This window comes from Malaclemys terrapin, chromosome 9, assembly GCF_027887155.1.
Source record: "Malaclemys terrapin pileata isolate rMalTer1 chromosome 9, rMalTer1.hap1, whole genome shotgun sequence".
NCBI lineage: Eukaryota > Metazoa > Chordata > Testudines > Emydidae > Malaclemys > Malaclemys terrapin.
Genome location: NC_071513.1, coordinates 97,280,926 through 97,300,176, shown reverse-complemented (window position 1 = coordinate 97,300,176; position 19,251 = coordinate 97,280,926). Strand labels below are relative to the sequence as shown.

Below are 19,251 nucleotides of genomic sequence, written 5' to 3'. Positions count from 1 at the left end.
AGGAAGAATTTATTTAGTCTGGTTCAAACAATTTATAAGTAGGAATAATGGGATGGACATTAAAGTAAAATTTAGGTTGAATATCAGGAAAAACAGGAAGCTGTGTTTGGTTGTGGAATAGTCTCCAAAAGGAAGTAGCGGAAAGCCTATTAGTGTCATGTATAATGGGACAAAACACTGGAGAATATGCTGTAATGTCTGGATCGGAAAAGTAATCTTTCATTGTGCGACGGGATGGACTAGGTTCCTAACATGCCTTTAACAGTTTCCAATTTCTAGGATTCTGTGATTCATAATATATCACCAGTTATATATGTATCTGGTAGCTAAGAACACTAGATGATATTGTAATGAATTAGCTAGTATGTAGAAAACACTACCGTCAATGCTGCTCTTTACAGGATGGAATTAGAACTGCCCAGCCGTGTGTCATAGATAATGTCCTGTCAACACCTAATGGAGATGCTCCTTTAGCTCATGGAGTGGAGCAAATGCTTGTGGAACAGGAGGATCTGAGTACTAACCCTGCGGTTGAAAAAAAAGTTTTAAGTTGGCCAGGGTGTGTACAAGGTGGAGCAACAATACTGACGTTCTACCTTGCCATGGATTTGTTACAATAGTAGCAAACACAGACACTGTGTAATAATCTCTCTTCCAGTGGGTCAAATTCCCCCACTGTACAAAGGACCAGCACAAAGCCTATGCACTATTTAAGTCACACATAAGCCCTCAAAGCCTGAAGGACTTCAATGATGCCTTGTGTGACCCTGTGCAGGGTTGAATTTCACCCAATATCAGTTGATTAACAGATCTGGGCTCACTGTTAAGCAATTGGAATAGGAATAGTTTCTAATTACTGTACTGTAGTAGTCATCTTTGGGCTGAAAAACAACATTGACCTGAGTAACAAAATGGGAATTGCCCCTCCTCCTGCTGTATATAAGTTGAAGTTTTCCAAGGTAATTTATATTTAGGGTACGTCCAGACTACCCGCCGTATCGGCAGGTCGCGATCGATTTATCGGGGATCGATATATCGCGTCTCGTTAAGACGTGATATATCGATCCCCGAACACGCTCCCCGTCGACTTTGGAACTCCACCGGAGCGAGCGGCGGTAGCAGAGTCGACGGGGGAGCCATGGCCGTCGATCCCGCCCCATGTGGACCAGGTAAATCTATCTAAGATACTTCGACTTCAGCTACGCTATTCACGTAGCTGAAGTTGCGTATCTTAGATTGATCCCCCCCAGTGTAGACCAGCCCTTAGTTATGGAATTCTCCCACATTCCTGTAGCTGAAGATACCCAATGTATTCAGATTTGTTGATTGAAAAACTACTTCTGAATTAGTTTGTTAATTATAAGATTTCTCCACCAACCAGCTGCAGCTCTGATGTTTTGTTATATGTCTCTGCTTTGCAAACTAAAAGGGTGATTTTAAAATGGGTTTCAATACTGAATCCTGTTCTGACTGGACAAATAAATATATTACATACCTTTTGAATCTGCATTGGAAGAGCTATATAATCTGTGACAGCAGCCTACAGAAGGGGACTTACATCTTTCCCATCGTTCAAATTTTGTTTTAGGATTTAAAGGGACACTATCAGATTTATCATTCATATCATGATTAAATATATAGGGCTAGATTCTGAGGCCATCTGTTCAGTGGAGCTACCAGTTAACTCCAGTGGAGGATTTTGTCCATATATACTTAAACAATGCTATTAATAACAGCTTAGATCAGGGATCGGCAACCTTTGGCATGCGGCCCATCAAGGAAATCCACTGGCAGGCTGGGACGGTTTGCTTACCTGCAGCGTCCGCGGGTTCGGCCGATCGCAGCTCCCACTGGCCACAGTTCACTGTTCCAGGCCAATGAGGGCTGCAGGAAGCGGCGGCCAGCACATCCCTTGGCCCACGCCGCTTCACGCAGCTCCCATTGGCTTGGAACGGCAAACAGCGGCCAGTGGGAGCTGTGATCAGCAGAACCTGCGGACGCTGCAGGTAAACAAACTGTCCCGGCCTGCCAGCGGATTTCCCTAACGGGCCGCATGCCAAAGATTGCCGATCCCTGTCTTAGATGATTAAAATTGAATGGTAAAATGATTTTTTTTATCATTTGTGCTGTTTTTTTACTTTTTGTATTTCTCTGAAATAGAAAATGACAACTGACCTGCTCAGTTTTACTTTTGAATAGTCAATTTCATTTTCAGGTTTTCATACACTATGGACTTGATTCTGTTCCCATTGAAGCCAATGGCAAAGCTCCCACTCACTTTAACAACATATTACTAGAAGTTCAGGATGCGAACACTGCCTGGGAACATTTTTGGATTTGTGAAAAGCTGTTTCCATTGCAGGAAAATAAAAAAACTGGACACATCTCCATGGGCTTCAGCTTTTGCAAAACCTTTTACAAAATCTTATTTTGGGGGTCAGATTTGACCTGAGGCGGCTGCTCAAACTGGGTTGGTTATTTTTTGCAGTTGCAACCCTCTCAAATCCCTACAGCGGTTCTCAGTGACTGCAGTGACACCTGGTGGAACTGTGGCACTGTTGAATCTGCTGCATTTGTCTACTATATATAGTATTGAAAGAATGAAGACTTTAGTTGGGTCGGTGTAAAAGACAGGGATTTCCTTGAGTTCTTGTATTTTACTCTTCACTTTTCAAGGGAGGGAAGAGAGTCTCCTACAATGACCCATGTCTCAGGGGCATCAGCTTATGAAAGGCTCCCCAAACCCTAGGCGCAATGGCTGAACCTCACCAGGTTCACATGTTTGGGTTGGATGAACTCCCAAAAGTTCAGATGCTTATACAATCTATCAGAACCTCGTGGGTCTGCAAAACTGGATTGGCAATCTCATGGGAACAGCATTTCTGATTACTTTTCCAGTTTGCACAGTACTTCTGGTCCAGCCTAAAAAGAGAGGATTGGCATTTCTACTGTCTTAGCCTAATTTAAATGTAGGTACTAACATTCTATCTCCTGAAATTCCCTCTACCACCTTTACATGTACAATATTTTTCTTTGCTCCATAAAATGCTGCGGAGTGTGGAAGGGTTGGGATGGGGGGGCTACTGCACAAGCAGCTGACATCCCTTCCCTGACAGCGGCACGATCTGTGAATGGAAAGACCACCTCCCCACACACATAAATCGTGGGGACACAATCTAATTTGCATATTCTTGCCTCTGAATCTCATGTCAGATTTACACCTGTGAATTCAACTAACACCTCTTTCACACCTCCACTTATGAATTTGCCCCAAGCTCTTGCAGGGAAGTGCACCAAACCCACATGCTATCCCTGAGGGCTAGAATACTTGTATTTGCTTCCTTGAGTGAGCTAAAAATTGTGTGTAAAGTCTCACAGGTAGCCAGTGACGATGGCCACAACGTAGCCATACAAGATCTGTGTTGACAGCACTTCTAAGGGGGCTCATGCATGCTTATTTATTGGAGATAAGTTATGGAATAAATTGCACTCAATAAATTCATTCCCAATACGCCCTTTTCAGATAGTAGGCTATGATAACTAGTGAGAACTGCAGGGCCAACACCTCCCACCTCTAGTCAAACCATTCCCCGATTTGAGATGGGAGTCTTCAAGCACACAGGTGTGGTAGACATGCCTAGTTGGCCTGACCTAACATGCTTTTTGAGGGTGGCATTATTCCAATAGAGCAACAGGTTTGAGCCCTTGACTTGTGTCGGTTATTCTACTCTTTGGTGATCTGCATGTGCAGAGCTGAAGGGCAGAACTCCTGTGTAAGAAGCTGCTGGAATCTAAACATCTATTAGGAAGCCATCATGGAAAGATTACTTGCAGGGTGATGGGTGGGAGAACAGAAATGTTCAAAAGCATTTCTTGTTACTGGATTGCCCTTTGCATAAAAACTTGAACCTACAGATTAAGTATACTCTCTGCGTGGCAGTGAGATGCAATAGTAGTTCAAACATATCTCCAATCTTCCATAAACAAGAGACACGATGTCCTGTAATATCAGGAGATAATTGCATTTCAGAATGAAACCACGCACCCCAAACAAGCTCTGTTGGGCACAGTCCATCTGCTGAGCAACACAGGTGCCCATGAACACTTTGTCCTGTGCTCCCCTCTCTGCATTGGCTCCCCATTGAAGACACGGAGTTCAAGGTCTCTGTCCTGATATTCGAAGCCCTCTGTGGGATTGGCCCAAGAGATCTCAGATATCGCCTCTCTCTTGGGCACCCATGATCAGTGTTGCCAAAAATTAAGCACCTCCATTGCAAACCAGTGCCCCGATCCTGCAATTGACTCCCTGTACAGGTTTTAGGATTGGGGCTAAAACTTATCCCTGTCAAAGTAATCATTGCTTGTACTATAATCCTGTATCACAGATACAAATTAAAAGAAACAACGAGGAGTCCTAAGGTGTCACATGGACTCCTTGTTGTTTTTGCTGATACAGACCAACACGGCTACCCACTCTGAAACCAGATACAAATTACTTCTTATAAAATAGTTTGTAGGTATAATGGGGTCCTTCTCTGTTTCTTAATGTCCATTAACACATAGCTTTGACACTCCTTTCACCCATTTTACTCCTACACTCTTTAGTACTAAAATATTTTACACGTCTTGTGCTCTTAGGGTCTGATTCAAAGTCAATTACAGTTGATACAAATACTCCCCCATTGACATCGGTGGGCTTTGGATCAAGCTCTTAAAGCAGAAGGTCTGATGCTTATTCTCGCTCTCTCGGGTATGTGTCTGGTGCCCATCCTCATAGTATCTGAGCACCTCACAATCTTTAATGTATTTATCCTTGCACACCCCTCTGAGATGGGGCAGGGCTTTTATTCCCCAGGCTATGGATGGGAAACTGAGGTACAGAGAGACTAAGGGCCAGACTCTAGGTGCCTAGAGATGCAGATAGGCAGGTGAAAACCTTTACACATCTGGCCCTACCTGACATACCCAGGTCAGCCTGGATGTCTGTGGCAGAGCAGGAGTTGGACCGCGGTCTCCCACGGCGCAGGCTTGTGCTCAAATTACTGGACACTAATGATACATCTACACTGTCCTGCAGTTCAGACTATGGGTAGGAATAGCAGTGCGCACCAAAGTGCTGCCCTGTAACTCCCCTGCGCGGCTGCGGTGGGCATGGACTGAAAGGTTCCTAGTTCGCGTTAACTGTCCTCTTCAAACAGGGTTACATTAACGCGAGCTAGGAACCCTTTAGTTTGCACCTGCGGCATCCACACAGGTGAGTTACTGCGCAGCACTTGGAGGCACACTGCTGTTCAGTCCCCCGATGGTCCACACTGCAGGACAGTGTAGACAAGCCCTCAGGTTCCTTAACACTGCTCTGGAGGGGAGGGACGTTGGAGCCCAGGTTGTCAGTTTTTGATAGAGGCAGCTTCTCCCTCTCATAAAGCTCCTGTGGGTCATCAGACAGGAGCCCCAGTCTGGCAGAGCTGAGGAAGTCCCTCAGAGAGGCCGGAGCTGATTGTCTTAACTGGGAGGGGTGCGACCTAGATGTTGTGGGCATGGAAAATGGCAGGGGGAATGGATAAGTGAGGGAGCCTGTCAGCTGGTCCCAGGGAATCTCTCTAGGGACCCCAGCTTTCTCCTGAGTGGTCCCCTTTAATGCACCTACAGTTAGACCAGTCCTTAAATTCTTAACCTAAATTGAGTCTATCAGCCCTTAAACTCCAGGGCTTGCAGGCCTCCTTTGTCTCCGTGTCAGTGTCTTAGAGGCAGCCGGGCCTGGGAACCTTGTCCCTCTGCTATCCCATTCTGGTCTCCCTCCTGGGTAGCCGGTCTTGTTTTCTTTATTGGTTGCAGCTGTGGGTGCATGTCTCCCTGACCGGCTGTTCTAGAAGCTGTGTTGGGGCGTGGTCAGTCTGGTCACCTGTAAGCAGGGAAGTTGATCCTGTCCCTTCTGCCTATGCCCAGTATTGGGCTTGTGAACCCCATTACGAGCCACAGAGGTTATGGCTGGGGAGTAAGGCTGGACAGTGAAGCACGCAGCCGACTCCTTAGCCCTGGTTGACTCTGATCCCGAGCGCCCTAGATAGCCCAGTGCTGTGGCCCACAATGGGGACCTTTGGTTCCCTAGTCACACCCATCAATCCTTTGATTTAAACAGTGGGGAAAATGAGTCTGCCCTGTGTTTTTCTGGTTTGAACGTCACCCACGTAAAAACCCTTCTTTTCCCCACTCTTGTCCAACAGGGAGATGTGCATGAGCTTGGTAAGCTGCTGATGCAGGGCTCCTTCAACGTCTGGACTGATCACAAGAAGGGCCATAGCAAGGTGAAGGACTTGGCTAGGTTCAAACCGATGCAGAGGCACCTCTTTCTCTACACAAAGATCCTGCTCTTCTGCAAGAAACGGGACGAAAACACGGATGGCCACGAGAAGTCTCCTTCATACAGCTTTAAGAATTCTTTAAAGGTAACGGGCATGGTACAGGAGAGGAGAGGTATATATCCACTATTGAAACAAGTTTAAAATAGCATGGAGGTGGACGTTTTAAAGACAAGATTAGAAGTATGAAAGACCTTTTCTACGGAGGCAAGTTGAATAAGGCAGCAGCTCTGGGAATGGTCTCATTTTTAATTGGGTGAAACACCAATTGGAGATGAGCCAATGAACCCTGGAACTTCAGAAGTCTTTGAAATCCAAACCCAGGTCTGGCTCTGAATTTTTTCATCTGGATCTGAATTTTCATCTGAACTCCATTACTTCTGTAGCAGAAAGGGTCCCAAATTCCAGGGGAAGTTAGTTAGCTCAGTACAGAGTAAAGCTTTAAGTGTTCTGCACTGGCTACATCCTATAGTGAGGAGCAGGGCTAAGCTGTTTTTGGGTCTGTCTCTGATTATCCTAGATAGAGGGCCCCATCATGCTCTAGTTTGAGGCACTGGGAGTTTTCCTATTGATGTGTGTGGAGCAGGACTGGGCTCATGAACTCCAGCCTATGTTCTGTTATAAAAATATCTGCAAATGAATCCCCAAAAAACTTGATGACTCTTGAAATTCACCGGGGTGATGTTCCAACCCCTGAATCCTGACATTGTTTATTAACATTAGTTACACTCCTGGGGGTCAAATTCTCCCATCAAGTACAATGGCGTGATCTTTTGGACTTCAGTTGGCAACATCTGGGACAACATTTGGCTCAGCGTATGTGACGTTGCAATATACCAGCCATTAACCATGTCTGTTTATGAAGGCATCAGCTGTTCAAAAACATAAAAGTACTAGCGTATGTGTGTATTGTATGTAAGATTGGATAAGAATTCCAATTTGTCTTATGTTATAGCATGTGACGAGCTCCTGCTCTTTGGATCTGAGGTGGAAGGCCTCTTCCCTATAAGTACACTTGGCAGAATCCTGTTTTTATTTTTTGCAGTTTTGACAGATAATATCAGTGTGTATTTTAAGCATTTTTTTTTTAGATTTTTATCTATTTTAATGTTTCAGTTGCTCAAAATTGGGGGAGGCCAGCTAATAATTATTTCATGATACTAGACGTAGAGTTTCAAAAATTTCAAGCTTTCTAACCATTAAAACACAAATTGTCCCCATCACATGTCAAAATATACAAAGTAAATATCCTTAAATCAAACATTAAGGGTTTGTCAGGCAAAGGCTTATCTGTAAATTTCGATGATCGTTAATGGAAATATTTTTTCGGCAGTGGCCGGTGAAATTGATATTTACCAACACCTACTGATAAAAATCGAATCCTTCCAAGCCTACGTATAAAGAATTTCCTCTCCCCATGCGGAGGGGCAGAGGTGAAGAGCCACTAGTTTTGCTGTATATACACTATAAAAAACAAGCACCCAGTCCTACAGCCCTTCCTTTCATTAGTAAGGTCACCCAAGTAGGCCTTTACTTGCTAAGCAACAGTCTAGTTAAGGTTGAGCAACCAATAATTCAAAAGTCAGGTAATGCAGAGTTAAGGTTGATCACCCAACTTTAGCTGTACCCCCGCCCCACCGTGTATATGTTTTAAAATAAGGCCTTGCTTTCTGTCATTGCATTCGACTTGCAATCTGAACAAGTGTACAAACAGGAATTTCGGAGGCAACCTTTTATAGAGAACACCTACAGTAGATACCTGACTATATTAGTGCTGTGTGTAATACAGACTCTGTATCCAGCCTGATGATCTGGGAGATGAGAAGTACAATATAAGAATTTTATAGAATTATAGACATTAGCTTTGTTGTGTTGATATTTTCAGTCTTTTCTCCTCATGTGTTTGGAAACTATCAAAAGTACCTACAGTTTTGCCCCTAAATCCTTTTTTGGGCTCCAGATTCTTGTGTGATATGATTTGCCAAGCTGCAGCCTTAGGGCTTAATCCATAGAGATGCTGAACATGAAAGCTAATGGGAGTTGTGGGGGCTCAGTACTCAAATCCTTATCACAAGCATCTTAGGCCCCAGTTCTCCAATAAGATTTGTGCGGGCAGAGTCCTGCATCGGCATGGAACACCACTGAAGTCAACAGGTCTGTGCACAGGAAGAGAGCTCATTTCACAGGGCCCTGGGGTGTGATCTGGTCCTGATCCAGCAAAGCACATACATTTGATGATGGAGTCGCTGGGACGATTCACGCGCTTAAGTTCTTTGCTGGATTGGGACCACAGTGATCAGTACCTCACAGGGTCAACATTTGAATTTAACAAACGCGCTGCTACTGAGTGCTTTCTGTAATCTGTTAGAGAGAAATACTGACAGTTAAAAGGATGCAGTGATGAATTTTAGGTTGATTAAAAAATAATTCGAACATATTTTATGCACTCTGTAAAGGTATCCAGAATAGGACACGTCCTTTGTATAGTGCCCTTCAGAGGGGATATCATTTAAAAGTAAGTTAATATTAAATTCTGAGTTTTCCTTTTTTATTTTGCAACAGATGAGTACTGTTGGCATCACAGAAAATGTAAAGGGTGATAACAAGAAGTTTGAGATCTGGTATAATGGCCGAGAAGAGGTCTATATCATTCAGGTAAAGACAATGGTTTCTATAAAGGAGTTTGCTTCCTTTCAGCCATGTTTCCTTCAGCCAGGTTGTAATTTCCTGTAGTGGTGAAAACAGAGAGAGTATGAAGGAAACTAGATTGTGATTTTAATGTTACTCCCTTTCTCAGAATAAGCACATTATTAGAGCAGCAGTGATTCCGAGTCTGTCTAGTCTCAGGCAGCGGTGGGGACAGGGCCGGCTCCAGGCACCAGGCACCCAAGCACATGCTTGGGGCGGCACCTGGTAAGGGGTGGCGGGGGGAGCGCGGCGCGGCATTCCGCGGGGGGGGGGCGCTCCGGCAGCGCGGCACTGGGGGGGCGGGCTCCGGTTGCGCGGGGCTTGGCGCGGGCGCAGCGCTGGAGGGGGGTTCCGGCGGTGCTCGGCGGGGGGCGGGGGCGGGCTCCGGTGGTGCAGGGCTCGGCGTTCGGCGAGGGGGGCAGCGCGGGGCTTGGCGCTCGGGGGGGGTTCCGGCGTGCGGCGCTTGGTGGGGGTGCGGCGCAGGCGCGGTGCTGGAGGGGGTTCCGGCAGCGCTCGGCAGGGGGCGGGGGCGGGCTCCGGCAGCGCGGCGCTGGGGGAGGGGGCGGGCTCCGGCGCTCGGCGGGGGGGGCTCGGGGGTGGCGCTTTTTTTTGCTGCTTGGGGCACCAAAAAAGCTAGAGCCGGCCCTGGGTGGGGATAGCTCAGTAGTTTGAGCATTGGTCTGCTAAACCCAGGGTTGTGAGTTCAATGCTTGAGGGGACCGTTTAGGGATTTGGGGCAAAAATCTGTCTGGGGATTGGTCCTGCTTTGAGCAGGGGGTTGGACTAGATGACCTCCTGAGGTCCCTTCCAACCCTGATATTCTATGATTCTAGTCATGCTGCTCATGAAGTTCTAACATCACCTTTATCTTTGAGGAAATTTGTCACGACTTCAGTGTGGATGAAAAAGAAAAAGAAGTGATGGAAAATGTCTTGGGAGTCCAGATAGAAAAATAATGATGGGAACTTTTAGATCCAATGTAATTTTTCATTTTGTAAAGTGCTCTTTGCTTTTTAGGTCCCAGTTCTGGTCATGGAGGTTTATCACAAGGAAGGGCTAAAAGTAAATTTTAGGTTAAAGCAGCCATAGGATTGTCAATGTCATTGAACTATATCTGCTTTGTTTACAGGCTTCTTCCGTCGAGTTGAAAAACATCTGGGTTTCTGAGATTAGAAAAGTCCTGACAGGACAACTGGAAGCATGCAGAGGTAGGACACAGTGTGTGATCTTTGTGGTGCTGCATTGGCTCTGTATCTGATATTCGACAGGGGGCAGCTAAAATGGGTTATTGAACAGGTGTGTGCTGCCAAATGAACTCAGCAAGAGCAGGCCCAATATGTTGAAAATCAGCATAATTGTTTGTAAGTGAAACACATGACTGAAGTTTGACCCTTATTAAACTAGTGAGCCTCAGTCTTTTGCCTTGCTCATAAAACACGACGATGAGAGGGAGGATAGTCCAGTGGGTAGGGTGCTAGGCTAAGATTCAGGTGATCCCGGTTCAATTTCCTGCTCTACCACAGACTTTCTGTGTCATCTTGGGTGAGTGACTTAATCTCTCTGGGCCTGTTTCCCCATCTCTGAACTGGGAGTAGTAGCACTTCACTATCTCTCATAGTGTTGTAAGGATGAATACAGGAAAGATTGTGAGGTGCTCAAATACGGTGGTAATGGCCCATTTAAGTACCTAAGATATATATATATATATATATATATATATATATATATATATATATAGTGACAAAGTTCCTCCTCTATCTTGGTGGGTCCTGCGCTTATTGGCAGATTTTCTTGCCTCAGAGATTCACCATGTGGGTTGGGGAACAGCCCAGAGACCTTCCCCTCTGGAAGAACCCCCAGTCCAGGTCAATTGGGAGGTTTGGGGGGAACCCAGGCCCCCCTCTACTCCAGGTTCCAGCCCAGGCCCTGTGGACTGCAGCTGTCTATTGTGCCTCCTGTAACGGCTGCATGACATCTACAACTCCCTGGGCTACTTCCCCATGGCCTCCTCCAAACACCTTCCTTATTCTCACCACAGGACCTTCCTCCTGGTGTCTGATAATGCTTAAAGAAGAACAGGAGTACTTGTGGCACCTTAGAGACTAACAAATTTATTAGAGCATAAGCTTTCGTGGACTACAGCCCACTTCTTTCGTGGGCTGTAGTCCACGAAAGTTTATGCTCTAATAAATTTGTTAGTCTCTAAGGTGCCACAAGTACTCCTGTTCTTCTTTTTGCGGATACAGACTAACACGGCTGCTACTCTGAAACCTGATAATGCTTGTGCTCCTCAGTCCTCCAGCAGTATACCTCTCAGCTCCTTGCACCTCTTGCTCCCAGCTCCTCACACTCACACCACAAACTGAAGTGAGCGCCTTTTAAAACCCAGGTGCCCTGATTAGCCTGCCTTAATTGATTCTAGCAGCTTCTTCTTAATTGGCTCCAGGTGTCCTAATTAGCCTGCCTGCCTTAACTGGTTCTAGCAGGTCCCTGATTACTCTAGTGCAGCCCCTTCTCTGGTCACTCAGGGAACAGAAAGCTACTCATCCAGTGACCAGTATATTTGCCCTCTACCAGACTCCTGTACCCCACTGGTCTGGGTCTGTCACATATATATAAAGAAGCATTAATATGTTAGGCTTTGTGACTCTTTGGGCAGTGCAGACCATCCAGTGAAGTCTTGTATAGTTCTTCCTTATGAACTGTTGCCTTTAACCCAAGGGTGCTGGAACAATTTGTAGAGTGGGGGTGGTGCTGAGAGTCATTGAACCAAACTGTAAACCCTGCATATGACAGAAACCACTTCAAGCCAGGAGGTGTGGCAGTGCACCTATGCTTTAACCTGCATGAAGCGTGCCACAGCAATGAAATAAAATCAGGTAAAAAAAAAAAAATTGGCCAAGAAAATGGATGAACTCAGCAGTGAAAAGTAGCTTGCAGCAAAACTCTAAAAGAAGGTGTGTGTGAATGCACTACACTATAAAAGTTTTACGGGTATGAGTTTGGGGTGGATTTCTGCGTGAGTGGTGAAGCCATGAGTGAGGGATGCAGGTTATCCCACGTGATGACACACCCAGGCATTCTATTTGTGCCAGGTATCTTACAGAAAAAGAGTCTTTTTAGAAATAGCATAGAGAGGTTTTAAATATATATATTATTGGTGCCTTTTTTCATATTCTTCACCCCCTCCATCTGTAAACCAGGCTGCCTTACTTACTGTGACTCCAACTGTACCGCATTCAGAGGGAGACAGAAATTATCAATAATTGAAGCCTCTAGAACAGTGGTTTTCAATCTTTTTTCATGTGCAGACCCCTAACAAATGTCGAACAGTGCTGTGAAGACATCAGTGGAGAGGAGGTGTTCAAGTGGTGGTCTGAAAATTTATATTCCATAGGACATACTACAGGGAATCTGGGCTGAGCCATTCAGGGCTAATATAGTGGGTTATCTGGGTCACTGAGGCAGAGCCACCCTTGCTGCCTGTTTTATCAAAATTTCCTTAGGTTTAAGCCATGATTCAAGCAGTATCTCACTGATTCTCTAACTCATTAGTGATGCTCCCAAAATATTGTGCTCTGTGTTTTAATTTGAAGATTTTCACCTGAGCAGCACATGTGACATTTCAGGTGTATTTGGATCCAGGGATCTGGTTTGGATCCTTCTCTAGTTATTATTAATTCAACACCTGAGTCCAGTCTTCTTTGCCATGTTCTCTGATGTGTCCACAAAAAGGAAATGATCAGTGCAATTTGGAGCTATTTTTTTTTCTTTCTCTAACAGAAGCAAGCCAGCTACACCAAAGAATCACGGAGAGTGTGTACCATGCACCGATGAATTCCTCCAACTCAACCAGGTAATCACAGACTTAATGGTGACCTGCCTAGCATTGATATCAGAATATCTGTTACCTGTTCCAATCTCAGTATCTTTATGAGTGTGCTATGTTGCTTCCCAAGCATACCCACATAAATGCAGACAAAGATTTTGCGTTTGTACAAACCCATAATCTCAAAGCAAAATGCACTCAACAGACTGGAGTTTGCTTCTCCAAAAGAACCACAGGCACCCATTAATTTGATCGGCACCAGGGTCAATTGAAATTGACCCATTGAAAAAGGCCCAACAAAGAAACCTACTGACAGCTATACTTAACCTACATGCCTCCAGCTTTCATCTAGACCACACCACTGGATCCATTGTCCACAGCCAAGCTCCACGATACAATTGCATTTGCTCCAACCCCTCAGACAGAAACAAACACCTACAAGATCTCTACCAAGCGTTCTTACAACTACAATACCACCTGCTGAAGTGAAAAACAGATTGACAGAGCCAGAAGAATACCCAGAAGTCACCTACTACAGGACAGGCCCAACAAAGAAAGTAACAGAATGCCACTAGCCATCACCTTCAGCCCCCAACTAAAACCTCTCCAGCGCATCATCAAGGATCTACAACCTATCCTGAAGGACGATCCATCACTCTCACAGATCTTGGGAGACAGGCCAGTCCTTGCTTACAGACAGCCCCCAAACCTGAAGCAAATACTCACCAGCAACCACACAACAAAAACACTAACCCAGGAACCTATCCTTGCAACAAAGCCCGTTGCCAACTCTGTCCACATATCTATTCAGGGACATCATCATAGGACCTAATCGCATCAGCCACACTATCAGAGGCTCGTTCACCTGCACATCTACCAATGTGATATATGCCATCATGTGCCAGCAATGCCCCTCTGCCATGTACATTGGCCAAACCGGACAGTCGCTACATAAAAGAATAAATGGACACAAATCAGATGTCAAGAATTATAACATTCAAAAACCAGTTGGAGAACACTTCAATCTCCCTTGCCACTCGATTACAGACCTAAAAGTCACAATATTACAACAAAAAAACTTCAAAAACAGACTCCAACAAGAGACTGCTGAATTGGAATTAATTTGCAAATTGGACACCATTAAATTAGGCTTGAATAAAGACTGGGAGTGGATGGGCCATTACACAAAGTAAAACTATTTCCCCATGCTTATTTCCCCCTCCCCCACACAGTTCCTTACATCTCCTTGTCAATTGCTGGAAATGGGCCATTTTCATTACCACTACAAACAGCTCACCTTAACTGATCACTCTCCTTATAGTGTGTATGGTAACACCCATTGTTTCATGTTCTCTGTGTATATATATATATATATATCTTCGTACTGTATTTTCCACTACATGCATCCGATGAAGTGGGCTGTAGCCCAAGAAAGCTTATGCTCAAATAAATTTGTTAGTCTCTAAGGTGCCACAAGTACTCCTGTTCTTTAAATGGAAGTGACTTTGTTCTTCCTGTTCCTTAGTTTTGGAAGACCTGGAAGTATTCCAGAGATGGTGCTTTCTTTGTTTAAGATTTAACCATGCTGAAGATTTCTTGGTAAAATTGTCCAGAGGACAGAAAGAGAAAACGATTCCAATGAAAGTAAAATGCAACCAGAAAAATTTACCAAACCAAGCCAGATATTTAACCCTATGACATGGCAATGTAAAATGCTTGAGTTTCCAAAGCAGAAATACTAGGTATAATACTACAGCTAACGGTTAATTAACTCAAGGAACCACTGGCTTCATATGTTAGTTTAACCTACAGCAGATTAAACAGAAGGAAAAATAAGGATCTTACTGTCTTGACTACCTAGGGAAAGAGGATGTTGGACAAGACACCCTTTGTCCAAACTGTCACAACAGTGCAAGGCCCGTGCATGGTGATTGCATATATGGGCAGTAGGGAGAAGGAGAGGACTTTATGTAGGAACACTGACACAATCTGCCCCAGCAGCTATCCTAACCAAGGAGACCATGATCCTCTCTACTATGTGGCTCATTGCGATTAAAGACACAGGAATTAGGGTACAAAATGTCCTAAACCAACAAAAGAGAAGGAGTGAACCTTTCCCTGAGCCTGCTGACGTCCATAAATAGCCATTCTGCATGGTCGGGGTTCCATGGATTTTCACAGGTGGACCCAGAGGTAAGGAGACGTGGATTCAGAGGATAGCCACACCCTGTGGCATGCTCCCATGTAGAGGATAATCTCCCTATGACTGTGACAAGCCTGAGCAACCCTGTGATTGGAAAAGATGCACTGATTAATTCAAATTCAGCAACAGTATCGTCGGAAGAGCAACCAGTATCACTAGTGCTCCACCTGTGGCTAGAAACTAATTAATTCATTAGACTGCATTTCATCCACGGAAATACAATCCATCCTGGGTTGCTCATACGTAAAATGTAACAGCAGTTATGTTGTTTACAGTAATACAGTAAACCTTCATTGCAACATCAGAGAAGTCTGACGGGATGATGCCAACTCTGTGTTGTAATGCAGTATGCTTTCTTTCATCTAGTCATATACAGCCACACACCCTTTGTGCTGTGATTTCACAAGATAAAGCAGAGTTGGGCTGGGTCAGTATTTGGAGCAGAGACCTCATAGGAAAACCCAGTGTTCAGCAGGAAGTAGTCAAAGTCAGAGTTCGCCAAGGCAGTGGCTCATCGGGCTGACACAGTAAAGGAACATCAGTTTCACAGCTACCAGTGACATGACCAGTATCGCATCCAACTGCCTGTGACTTTCTTAACCTGATGGATCAGGTACCCATATAGCTTCTGGGTGAATTGGAGATGGCCTTTCAGTATGAGATCATGTGAGACTCAAATCAGCAACCTTCAGGATTGTAGTCAAATGCTGTAACACTCTTTCAGAAGAGAAAGACATGCAAAACCACTATCCTGGATGCTTGTGGTAATTAAAGATCGCCGGACACTTTTTGCAAGAGGAATAGTGTTAACCTTGGTGTCTTGGCTAAATTGCAACTCTGCTCATTTAAATTCTGCTTATCTAAATTCATCCCACAGCTTCAGTTCCTATCCTGGACAATTATGTGCTGCTTTTGAGCATTGTTAAGTAGTTGTTTCATCCAAGAGGTACGGCATTTCAGTGATGGTGAAATGATCCCTTTATATATTTTTATATCCGTTTCAGTTTATAAAACTTAAATGGGCCATAACTTTAAATGTATAACTATAAGTGAATTACTATTTTCATTTTCTGCTTATTTGCAAACAATTTAGTCGTACATCCATGTATACATACACTGTACATGAAGACAGGTGGATACGCAAACCAAGCATCTCTCCTTTGAAACACTGTTTTATTTTCCTGGAGATGAAGTTTGGAGACATAAGTGCTGTAGTAAGCACAGTCGGGAATGTAACTCAAATACTTTCCTGATGGACTGTTTTTTCTAAATGGACAACCTATCCTAAATTCTCAATTACTGAGGGACAATCTTCACTCATTGATATATTTTGCTTTCCGCCCCCAACTCGCTATATAACGTTTTTCATGAATAATGTACCCGAATACTTGGAGGCTAAATATCTAAACTGTATTCTTAAATTCATTCACCTAAATGTGGGTTATTGCTGATTATGCACTATATGTATCTTATCACTTTAAAAACAAAGTTTGTATTTGTGGATAATCTAAGCACTAGACCCAGATGTACAAACACTCTTTTCGCAACCTGTATATTATGTAATTTTAACATTAGCTTTAATAAAACTGATCTCTTTCCCACTGTCAGAGTGGGAAGTAGGGAGCCTCTTCCTATATCAGCTGCATATTTACCGCTTATCTCAGCATAACAAAAGAGAAACTGTTAGAGAACAATGCAAAAATGTCAGTATGTTTTGGGTCTGTTTCCTTGTTGATTTAAAAAAAATCCCCCTACATCTAGTTTCAAGAACAGATTCAAATGTAGTCCAAAGAGATTCATAAACCTTGGGTGATAGTCCATAGAAAGCAGGTCAGACATTCTAAATAAAAAAGTGGATCTCAGAATGCGCCGCAGTTTAGGAAATACATTCACTTTATCTCCAATAGTTCAAAAGCATAAGGGTATTAAATAACACTTTGTGCCTTCTCCGTGGGTCGTAAAGCGCAGATATTTGGAAAGCGCTATGTTTCCCAAAGGCCCTGTAAGGTGGGTAATTATTATCATCCCCATTTTATGGAAGGGAAAGTTGAGGCACACAGATGGCATGTGATGGTGCTAGACATCATTGGGGCGAAGCCCTTAGTAGGATTAGAAAAATCATAGTGAGGATCATGAGAATATCCACAGTTACACTGGGTGGGATGAGACATGTTTAGAAGTGGTATCACCCCTCATGCATCACAGCGTAAGCCAACACTGAACTGACGTGGTCATTTAGAAACTTTCCTAGGGGCAGGTTATTCCAGAATTGGGCACTCTTAAGGCCACTGCACCATCCTCCAGAGCAGCCGGGACTGGCCACTGTTGGGGAAAAAAGTGTCCTAGCAGAGAGCATAGTGTAGAGAGAGGACCCTCTTGTATCCAAATGCTCTGTTCTCTCAGCAGAATTCCCATTCTGCTACTAATAAACACTCTTAAAAAATCATGACAACTGTGCCCCTCTGCTGTCGCTTGCAGAAGTTAATAGGGCGAGAAGGGGTGATTTGGATCCAGATCTGGATTAGGTTTGGTCTGGTATTCGGGGTTTGGCTTCATAGGCCAAATCAGAGCCTGAGCTTGCAGCCAGTGGCACCAGAATCTCCTGAGCTGCTTCTGATGAAATTTTGGCCCAGAATGATGGAAATCTCCCAAGATTGGCTGCTCTCCTGAGATTTCCACCATTTTGTGCCAAAATCTGGCAAAAATGATTCTGGCCATATCTGAGCCAGAAATGGGTCCCTTCTAGTTTGGGAGCTGACTCACCGAAAGCATACGGGTGGGTTTGGAGCTAAGGATTTCTAGCCAAACCAAACCCCTCCCCCTGAATTTGAACGGGTTCCGATCTGAGGTTCCAGTCGCCCTTCATCTCTGATTAATGTTTCCCACCAACAGAATGTAATATGAAAGGCTGGAGTCAGTGCTCAAGTTATGTGTGTGGGGAACGGGGGGCTGGAATGATTGGTTATGCCATAGCTACAACACCATGGTAGCCCGCTGAGGATGACATTAACATAAAAGTGCACCTTCAGACATCGCGTGATAACCTAATGATGGTTTTGTTTCTTTTGTCCAAAGATATAGCAGGAAGTCATCAAGTGTGTATGAAAATAAATCTGAGCCAACAAACCGGGAAACATCTAACGACAGGAGCAGAAACTCCAGTCCCAGCACTAGACAAAAGAGAGGTAGGAGGTCTGCGGCAGTGTGGAATGTTATCCCATGGCGCTGATATTTATCTCTCTGCACACCCAGCTCTGGATTCTTCAAAGGGACACTGTTGGGATGAATCAAGCTTAACATTGAAAACAAAGTTTTACAAAACTTACAGTCAGAATGTAGTCAATTATGTCCATGGTTATTTTTTAAAATCCCAATGTAAGCTAAAGTAAACTTCAGAAGAGAACTGGCTGATTATTTAGCCGGGCACTATCAGCTAACAAGGTTCAGACCATAATTATTTAATGACAGTCTCTAATAAGTTATCAAGCTGCATTTTCTTACTTTACCTCACTGTAAATCTTGATTATTATCAATGGAAATATTTTTTTTGTTGGTCAACATTTACCAACGTTTACTGATAAAAATCAACCCTTTCAAGCCTCGGTGTTATGCATAGACCTGATTATTAAATCAGGCATATGTGCTATTGCATGTGCAATTGGCATTTAATTCGTTCATGCAGTTGTATCCGCACATCATGTACTTGTGCATGCAAATAGCTAAATATGGTAGTTTCTGCAGGCAGTTACCTGATTTGCACGTGCAGTTGTGGTGTTTGCAAATTAGGCATACATTTGTGCACCTGTCTTGTTGAAAACTCTAGTCACACACACACACACACACACACACACACACACACACACACACACACACACACACACACACACACACACACACACACACACACACACACACACACACACACACACACACAGAGTTTCCTTTGTATAGCAGGTTGTCTGCAAACCAGGAAGTGATGGGATGTGCTTTTCTTTCGAATCACAGTGTGTCCGTCTGTCGCTTGTCAGTCTGGATATTATCTGGATGCATTGTCTCTCTCTGTTTCCCTGGTACTTCAGGTCTCCATTTGCGTCTCCTTGGTGCTAATCAATTGGCAGTGAAATAGTGACAGTGTAAGGCAGAGGGCATGTATGGTGAAGTGGTCAAAACAC

The 19,251-nt window shown here is 44.2% G+C and overlaps 1 protein-coding gene across 4 annotated transcripts in view; it reads left to right on the top strand.

Annotated features, from left to right (window-relative positions):
* The window catches only part of MCF2L2 (MCF.2 cell line derived transforming sequence-like 2), a 319,504-nt gene that overhangs the window by 275,052 nt on the left and 25,201 nt on the right, over positions 1 to 19,251 (top strand). For all 4 annotated transcript variants that reach the window (XM_054039914.1, XM_054039913.1, XM_054039916.1 and 1 more), the window contains exons 22-26: positions 6,225 to 6,446; positions 8,922 to 9,014; positions 10,177 to 10,255; positions 12,831 to 12,903; positions 18,155 to 18,264. In XM_054039914.1, coding sequence (XP_053895889.1) covers positions 6,225 to 6,446; positions 8,922 to 9,014; positions 10,177 to 10,255; positions 12,831 to 12,903; positions 18,155 to 18,264 — 577 coding nt within the window. The remainder of the gene's footprint in view (positions 1 to 6,224; positions 6,447 to 8,921; positions 9,015 to 10,176; positions 10,256 to 12,830; positions 12,904 to 18,154; positions 18,265 to 19,251) is intronic.